Genomic DNA, 9,845 nt, shown 5'->3' on the forward strand with positions numbered 1-9,845 from the left:
ATGGATAGGTCCAAAATAGGTCTCCAATCTTTTCCCTTCCTTGGCACCAGAAATAGCCTGGAATAAAAACCTTGACCTTGTTAGGTCGTAGGTACCTCTTGAATAGCTTTCATGTTTATGAGATCTGTAATTTGCCTTTGTGCCTCTGCCCTTTGATTGTGTGGCAGGTTTGGCATGCCTCTAATTTTTGGAAGGGTGTGAAAATGGAATTTGTAGCCTCTGTTTATAATGTCCAGGATCCATTTGTCCTTTGTGACAATATGCCAAATTTTTGAAAATAATGCCAGCTTTCCTCCTAAGGGGGCTGCCATTTGAGACTTGGTTGGCATGCAAAGGGGAAAGTCATTGGGTTTGCTTTCTGAAAGATTGCGAGTTATCCTCCCCACCTCTTTGTGTAGGAGCTTGCCACTGTCTGCCTCTAAACGATCCTTGGGATTGTCCTCTGCCCCTCGGGCGCCTGTATCTGCCTCTTTGGGGTCTGTCGGTGGCTGGAAAGGACCAGTTTTTGGAAGGCCAATTTCTACTAAAACGTGGGGGTTGTACCTGTAGAAATTCTTTCACAGTTTGCATTGATTTAGCCTTTTCCTCCATTTTCCTTAACACCTCCTCAGCATTAGCACCAAATAGTACATCCTTTTGAAGAGGGGCGTCTAGTAATTTAGCTTTGACATGATCAGGCAAGGCTTGTTCCTTGAGCCATGCATGCCTACGTATGACTGATCCTGTAACAACAGCTCTACATGAGGCCTCTAGAGCATCAAAACCACATTGTAAGGTATGCTTACCCACTTGTTCTGCACTATGCATCAAATCCTGCAACTCCTTCAAGTCTGGTTGTTCAGGTTGTGACATTTTACTTTTCAATTGTGATAACAAAAACTGTTGGTATTTTATCATATGAAACTGACAGTTTAAGGCCCTCATGGATAAGGTAGCCGAGGTATATACCTTTTTTCCCCACCTTTCTAAGGATCTGGAGTCTCTCTCGGAAGGTAATGGATTTTTAGCAATGGAGGCCTTAACTCCCTTGGGGCCCTGTGAGATGGTTTCTGGGTCAGCAGCATGGCTTTTGTATAGAAATTGGTGTGAGTCAGGAACCCTGTAGTACCTGTCAGGCTTAACTGGAGCTGGAGGTAGAGAGTCCGGGTTAAGGCAAGCCTCCGAGTAAACATCATCTAGGATGTCCAAGACGGGAGGTATAGCGAGAGGCCTGTGCTGAGGTAGCAAGAGAAATTCCCTGAGCCTTTTCTTGGAATCGGAATAATCTTGGCCTTCCCAGTGGAAGTGTTCCCTTAAGGTATGCAAAGTTTCCCCAAATGAGTAATCCTCTGGGGGGGGAGACAGAAGGGATGGACTCCTCCGCATCAGAGTCTTCAAAAGGGGAGTAAGAATCTTCCTGATCATCAGAATGCTCTGAAATAATGGAGCCCTGATCAGAGGAGGGGGAATCTTCCTCCACTCTGGGCCTTTTGTCCGGTGGGGGCTGAGAACTTCTGATAAGAGTAATTAAATCCTCAGCCATTTTAAGCATCTGTTTCTTAGGCATGGGGCCTGGAGATGGGCCCTGTGTAGCTGGTCTCCTAGAGTGCATGGTTGCTTTAGACTTTGTGAAAGCCTTGATGGAGAAAGAAGAGGAAGGTCTGAAGACACCTTGAGTGGAGGTGGACCTGTCCACATTCTGAGATTCAACGCCAAGAGTGGCTTCGGTATCTGTAGTCGGGGTGTGGGCCGAGGAGCCTGCGACCTCGGGCACAGGAGACACTGTCAAAGAAGTGTCGTCGGTAGTCAGGGGCTGCGTAGGCGCCTCGCTGAGAACCGGACCACATGTAGTCGGCTTTGGCGTGGTGTCAGTAGAGGCGGCGGACCTCGTGTGTCCGTCCTTGTCTTTGCGGTTTTTAGACAAAACCGGAGTCGGAGTGTCCGACGACATAGTATAGTTAAATGTTTTCCCAAAATAATGCTGGGCGAACTCCGCCCGACGCTTAATAGTGCATTTGTTGAATGTAGCACAAAAGCGACAGACCAAGACGTTGTGGTCTGGGCCTAAACAAGGTATACAGAGGGAATGGAAATCCATATGTGGTATTTGCTTCCCACAAGAAATACAATTATTAACTTTGTCTGACATCGGTCTGAGGCAAGAAAAGTTTCCCCAACGGGGTAGTTACCTTTTAAGAAGACTTCGGTTTCCAAATTTTCGTAATCTCAGGAGCTGGCCGACCGGCACTTGCGAACTGCTTCTGCTTCGGGCACCGTGCGGCAAGAAAGACTGGAGAAAATGGCGTTGGCTGGTTCCTTTATACCCCTGTCGCACTGACGTCAGGGAAGAAGCGACGACAACCGACGCCGGACCTAAACTTTGCAATTCGGCCGACCGAGGACCCGCCTGATGGCAGGAGAACCCATCTGTTATGACTGCAGCTGTATGCACGATGAACATCTGAGGATACAAGCTGAAGTTACAAGGTAATAGATGAAGGCAAAGCAAAATAAAGTTTTACTTCACAGAAAGGCATTGCAAACTTTCCTGAAGATATACTGGGATCAACAAAAACTGAGTTCAAGAATGCATGCAAATGGTATGAGGAAATTACTAAAAGGGGTATAATAAAGCATACAAAAAAAAATGTTAATGAATAACTGCATCTTATTCAATAGACAGGAAAATGGAAATGCTAGGTGGCCATGTAGTTTTTCACTACCATTAAGTGGCACATGTTGGTATTTTCACAGTAGTGCACCTGGACCGGTCATATAAGAGTGAACACTGTTGCTATACTTAATGGAATAAGGTTCCTTATAGCAGTAGCCCAGAGAAAAAACTGGAAAACTGCAACAAAATTGAATAATCCCAGTCTTGTAAAACCTTCCTGCCAATGATATAGCCTTCTCTTGAGGACTAGCCCATGGGTGCAGCTGTTAGGTGTGATTTGACCATCCAAAAAGAGTTAAATTTTGAAGCAATGTGCCTGCAAATGTAAGACCATTCAAAGTGGCATGTTTCTATGAGGGCTGAAGCTGAAGGAGACCTTTTAGAAAGGCAGTGCAGCACCCTATTACCTGAATGCAAAAGCTCTGTTTTAAATCTGTCAGTTTGCTAGTATAGGCATGATACAAAAAGATATTTCAAATCCAGCTCAGGAATAATCATAGACATTTAACATGTCTGCCTTTTGGCATAATAGTGCAATCATTCAAAACAAAGAAATGTAGAGCAATTATCCTTACCTCCATCATTAGGAGAAGAAGGCATTGTGCACAAAGATAGTATAGATGGCACAGCCCCAACTTTCAGTCAGACTGAAACGTTACAGTAGACATCAACTTCCCGGTTTATTCATATTTCCTTGTCACACCATTTTCATGCTGAGTCTATGTGTGTAAACATCTGCAAAGAAAAAGTAGTATACAGTAGTGCAAGAGCTATTGTAAGAGTCCACTGCATTACTGTGTAGCTATACAAAGCACAGCTTTAGCCACCTGGTAATTCAAAATCATTAGTAGAATGTTTTTTGTTTGTTTTTTTGAAAGGATTAAATCGACATTCAGAATAAGTGCTCTTACAGCAATGGAAACTGTTTACAGCTTAATTTTCAACAACATGGTACCAGATCCCGTGTTTGTATATAGTTATATTCTCATATTCCTCTAGACTTCCAACTCTAAAAATAACAGTGTTTAGTCATGTTAAGAATGACACTAATCAGAGCTCTTTATCCTCAAACAGCTTAGTGAGGGTTGGATAAACAGGCAACTCCTTAAAAATGATGCAACAGATGTGGAATTAACTAAAGTAATGTGATGCTAACCTCAATCTAAAATACATCAGCAGTCCCACACGCTTATGTATTTACTTCAGGCATGCACAGTACTTAACAGTACAGTACTGAGTTTCATTGATAACAAAAAAAGAAAAATAATATCTTACAACTGTGGAAAAACTGGTACAGATATACTGAGAACTCCTGCCATAATGAAAATTAAAGTAAAAATGTTCTTTTGTTATCTTCTAGCAATAATGCATGTGATAAACAAAAAGCAAATGTTATTTAAAAAATAAATGGTGGAATTTATCATCAAGTTATATTAGTTTGCCCAACAATTACCACTGAAAATATTCTGCAGAAATGTATGGTCAATTTGTAAACCAGCACTTTATTAAATAGTTGTTTCTAAGCAGGTTTTCCAGCACTAAATCAAGTTACTACTAGACAAGGATGCTACTTTCTATGTTCAGAATACCAATATTGAACTACCTTAAACCTCTTGTAATAGAGGCCCACGGGATATATGGCTTTATTGGCATGAATGTATCCACAAAGACTTAAAAAGTAAAAGTAAAACATCATGGACATTCAGAAGCCATATAGCTGAAACACTTGATGTCCTTAACAGGTCATTTGCATATATCCCACGGGTAGGTTTTTCTTGAAGTTTTTACTAACTGGTTAGTCTGTGTATCATAAGAAGGCCGAAACACGCATGTCCACAGCTAGTGGGCTTTACTGGCCTGAATGTATCCACAAAAACTTGAACACAAAAAGTAAAAACTTGTGGACATTCAGAAGCCATATAGGTGAAACAACTGATATCCTTAAGGCGTCACCTGCATAAATCCCACAGTCCTCTATTACAGGAGATTTAAGGTGTCAGGCAGTGAAAACTCTAACTTAGCTAGGTTATTCTTGTAGTTTTTACTAATTGGTTTGTCTGTGTGACCTTTTTACTTTTTGGTTTTGAGCTGATTTGTTGACATGCTTCTGTTTCATTCAGATTTGTATAACGTAAAGGTCAACATGCTTTTTCCTTGATGCAAACCACCGGATCCTATTTCACTTTATTTAATAATTTCATTCTGTTAACAGAAGTACTCTGACTAGGAGACAACTCTACCATGAAGGGGAAAAGCTCCAATTAATATATTACTAGCACTGTATATGGTCGGAGGAAGCCACAGTTAGTGGTGAAAGCGCTTACCTATTAATAAAGGAATATTTGCTTGTACCGTGTGAAACTTGGAAGCTGTACTTTATGAGAACTGGAGCTATACTTCGTGTCACAGTTGCTGTTTTCTTGAATATTGCTAGCATTACTAGCAAAGTGTGAGGCATATATACTTGCAAGAAGTACAAAGTGCAAGTAGTAAACTATGCCCAATACACACATAGTAAGGGAATTCATAATCACTACAAGTCATGACTACTTCTATGAGCAGCATAACAAAATACATTGTAGTGAAATACAGTTCCCAAGAAATGTTACTACTATAAATGAATATATAGTTGCAATTCATTTGGTTGAAAGCATAAAAAATTGAGAGAGAGTACAAATGGTTGACTACACATTTGACTGAATCAAATGTGGTTGAACCCATGCTTTATATTATGTAGCTATGTAGAAGTGTGCAGTAAAATTAATGTTTGACTAAAAATGTTTTGTTTGTGAGAATGTGCAAGATTCTGTGATAGTGTATTTGTGTGTCAAGTGTTTGTGGGTTAGGATTAGAGTTAAAGTAAAGTACGGGGATAGAAATAATGCAATGTTCAGGCTTAACATTGGGGGCAGAGGTAGTGTTAGGGTTAATACACATGAGTAAGTTTGTGTAGGGGGTAAAGATTATATAGCAAATGTGTATTACTTCCTCAGGCTATGACCAATACCCACCACACCCAAATAACCATTACAGTTAGCAGCTGGAAAATGGAGGTAAAACACTTGTTTCCCAAGAATCCCTTCACCACGCTCTTAATCCAATGATTTTCAGTGCAATCTTGCCAAATGTGAATGAAACTTATCAAGCTTATTCAGCGCACACACACACACACACACACACACACACACACACACACACACACACACACACACACACACACACACGCACACAACATTTTATGGTAAAATGCTGTGAATCTGGTACACAAAAGATTTGAATTATTACATATTCTTAAAATCAGCCAAATGCAACACATTAAATAATGGCGGCTGCAGCAAAGTAATCACTTTCTAAAGGTAGCTATCAAAAGTTATTATACAATTCCTCCCCTAAAACATGCACACTGATTGGCCAGCCCAACCAGCGTGCCCGTTGTAAATCCCTCAATATACTAACGGAAAAAGGTCCGGTCGCCCGGACTTTTTCCGTTAGTATAAAATACTGTCTCGCTATGTTAAAAGAGTTTAACATAGCGACACAGGTTTAAAAAAAGCAACGGAGATCTCTGTTGCTTTTTTTAAAGCTGTCTCGCTATGTTAAACTCCTTTAACATAGCGACACAGTGTGTAAAAAGCAACGGAGATCTTGCGATCTCCGTTGCTTTTTTTTTAAAAGCTGTCTCGCTATATTAAATGGGTTTAACATAGCGAGACAGCTTTAAAATAAGCAACGGAGATAGCCAGTCAGGCATGGGTTATTGCTATAATAATTCACCCGTTTCACTGATTATTATTATATACAATAATAATCCACCAGCCACAAGTCTATGAAAATGAATAAACATATTCTTTACTGAAAATAGATAAAGGCAAGCAATGCAGTTTGAAAAAATATCCAAGCAGCAAGGTTTAAAGACACATGGCATTTAGAAAAACACTGTGTAACAACAATCAGCTCCTACTCTTACCAAAAATGAAGGTTTACTGCAATCTCTCTACCACACATTTCTATAATAGCTTAATAGTTGCGGAATATTAAAAAAGAAAAATCTAAAGACATGAACTCAATACCTCTGGTCAAGAAGAATTCTGTTTCTAGTCCATTAAGTCCAAAGTACTCCATAAGATATAAGTAAACATTTATCTTTATTAACAGCTGTCCTCTAAGCTTGGGAGAGTTAAAAGATGTAAAGAATATCCACAAGGGTGTCGGAATAAATCTTGATTGCCAATTATTTAAACAATACTGCATCTTATGGCACACTATTTCCCTGCAGTTATCAAAACATATTAGATTTTCCCATTTCCTTTTGGCTACAAATTCTCAAATCTAAGCATTCTGCTTAAAATCTCAGAACTGTAAGAAGTTCTAATCCCTTTAGATCACCACAGACTTTGGCAGGAGCTGTCAGTCCTGAACAAGAAAAGCATCTGCCAGAATATCAACAGACACTGCCACCTGCTTGATTTGCTGCCTCTTCCCAGTCCAAGTGAATACTGGCCAAGAGTAAAAAGTTTTCACTTTCATGACCCTAACCAAAGTGGAATGCCAAGTTTGGTGGAAATCAGTTTCACTTTTAAAACTGTTAATACATTTTACAAAAAGGGGGGAAAAATGAAAGTTATGTACTTTCCATAATGCTAGATCCAAGTTGTTTTTGTCTGTCTCTCTCAACTCACTGGTGTATCAGGTGCGATGAGACCTGACATCAGCAACTTTTTAGACTCTTGGATCCAGGGCTCAGGCTCCTTCCCTGTACCCATAATTTCTCCCATCCTACAGTACCAAAGACTGTTTGCCTGCCTAAATTCCAGATATACCTCAACCTCCAAATAGAAATGGAAAAGGAGGAGACCAGAGGAAGAGGCCAGGGCACAATACAAACTGTAGTAAAGACAAGATTTTGGACAGGTCTGATACAGACAATTGACAGCCATACATGTGACAAATTGGTAAGAGGGATGGAGGGAGGAAAAACTGAGACAGATGGATGGAAGAAGACAACATGGCTCTAGCATCATGGTAAGTACATAAATTTTTGCATCCAATGCTGTCTTTTCTATCTGCCTTGACTCATGGGACGGTCTTCAACTACTATGAACCCAAGTCTCAGGGGAGGATATTCAAGAACATGGTGGAGCAAAAGGAAGCACAGGACCTCTTAGACTGTAATTCCAGTTTAGAATGTGAAACAAATGTATGAACAGTAGACCAAGTAGCTGAAGCATAAATATCTATGGGCACTCTGGTAATGAAAGCTGGAGAAGCTGCAACTGCTCTACTACATTGGGTTTGAGGTTTGTGAGGTAGAGACAGTCCCTTCACCTTGCGCACAAAACCAATACAATCAGACAGCCTCTTGGGCAGTGAGCTTTTAGAAACACTATGTCTCATTTTGGCCCTGGAAAGGAGACAAAAGAACCGCAACTTTTGGTAAAATGCAAATAAAATCTCAACTGACGATGAACATCCAACAAAAATAATATTTATTCTCCTTTGTTCAAGAAATTTGGGAAGAACACTGGCAAGTGAATGGTCTGATTCACGGCAGCTTTCAAAGCCAATTTGGAAAGAAAATTAGGATTATTTCAAAGAGAAACACTAACTTCACAGAAAATCAGATAAGTCAGTTTACACGACAAGGCTTGCAGCTCTGAAATCCTCCTAGCTGATGTAACTGCCACCAGCTGACACTTCAAAAGAGAGGCTAATACAGGGCTAGAGCAACAAGGTAATGTCCCAAGGAGGAAATGGGTCCTCCAAAGGTGCTCTAAAATGAAAGGTCCCTCATAAAAAGGCCTTAGATAATTTCAATGAAGCAAATCCTCCACATGAAAGTTAGAGATGGCTGCTAGTTGTATTTTGATGGCAGAAAAATTCACACCCTTCTAAAACAATCCTGCCCAAAAATCCAGAATGGAAGTTAACAGAGCTGAAAAAGGATCTAGACCTTTGGATGAGGCCCAAATTACAACTCTCTTCCACTTACATCTATACATTTTTTTCTGGTGGCTGATTTCTGTGAAAAAATCAGGATATGGAGTAGAGAAGAAGAAAGCCAGGCATTTCTAGCCATCATTGGAATTGGAGAAACCAAGTGGTTAGTTTCAGGGCTTTGATGTCCAGGCATGTGAGAAAAAAGGTCTGAAAGTAGATACAGTATTTATGGAAGGTCTTTCAGATGAGGCTAAAGGAAGGGGAACCAGATATGATAAATGCCCCACATCCTATAAGAAGGCATATGTGGTTACCATGGTGCTGGGGGGAGGGAAGATGAATGGATGACTCAGAATAACCAGTGGGAAGGTCAAGCACCAGGGAACAGGATGTCTACATATTGTTGTTAGACTGGCTGGAAATTGCAAGGGTTGCTAAAGCAAGGACCATTGGACTAAAAGCATTCACTGCTATACCCGCATGTGAAACCTGGCCTGAGGGACAAGAGTTATCAAAGCAAATATTGACTCCAGTAGGAGAATGATCAGCCTTACCAGGGGCTTTGAGCAGGGATGAACTATGAAAGTTTGACAAAATAGGGAGAGGGCTCTGAAATCCATGAGTTTGACAATTTTAGAAGTTTTATCCAGGTGGCACCCTATGAATTCTGTCATCTGGACCATGATCAGATGAGGTTTCTTCAAGTAGACTGTAGCACAGATGAGGTTTCTTCAAGTAGACTGTAGCACCTAGTTTATGACATAGCTGGAGCAAGGAGTTTCTGGCCTGAACTCTATGTATGGGAACACCCAGAAACTCTGCAGCCTGAGATGTGCTGCAACCACTGCCATGTTCTTGGTGAACACCCTGGGGACTGTGGTGAAACCAAAGGGCAGTGCCCTGAACTGAAAATAACTGGCCTCTACCCAAAACTGGAGAAACCTCCTGGACAGTCTTGATATTTTGATGTGATAGTAGGCATCCTGTAGGTCTACTGAGCACATCCAGTCATCCTTCATCCAAAGAGGCAGAATGGGCTGAACCATGGCCATGCAGAATTTCTCTGTTTTACAGACTTGCTTAAATGACTGAGGTCCAGCATGGACCTGAGGTCCCGGGTCTTTTTTAAAGGCAAACAGAACCCTGAATAAACTCTTGATCCTAGATTTGTAAGATTGTCAGAATGGGAAGGAGACAGAGAAGAGGCAAACAGTCATTCAGATGGTGGTGTAGCAGTTAACTTTGTCACCTCACA

General features: G+C 40.8%; 1 protein-coding gene across 4 annotated transcripts in view; it reads right to left on the reverse strand.

The window, feature by feature from the left end:
* Positions 1-9,845, reverse strand: part of TTLL7 (tubulin tyrosine ligase like 7) — a 1,782,535-nt gene that overhangs the window by 1,293,903 nt on the left and 478,787 nt on the right. For all 4 annotated transcript variants that reach the window (XM_044073411.1, XM_044073409.1, XM_044073408.1 and 1 more), the window contains exon 2: positions 3,229-3,388. In XM_044073411.1, the coding sequence (XP_043929346.1) occupies positions 3,229-3,253 (25 nt within the window). In that variant the 5' untranslated portion in view covers positions 3,254-3,388. The remainder of the gene's footprint in view (positions 1-3,228; positions 3,389-9,845) is intronic.

The sequence above is a fragment of the Protopterus annectens genome, chromosome 5.part1, assembly GCF_019279795.1.
Source record: "Protopterus annectens isolate FY-2018-M chromosome 5.part1, PAN1.0, whole genome shotgun sequence".
Taxonomy (NCBI): Eukaryota; Metazoa; Chordata; order Ceratodontiformes; family Protopteridae; genus Protopterus; species Protopterus annectens.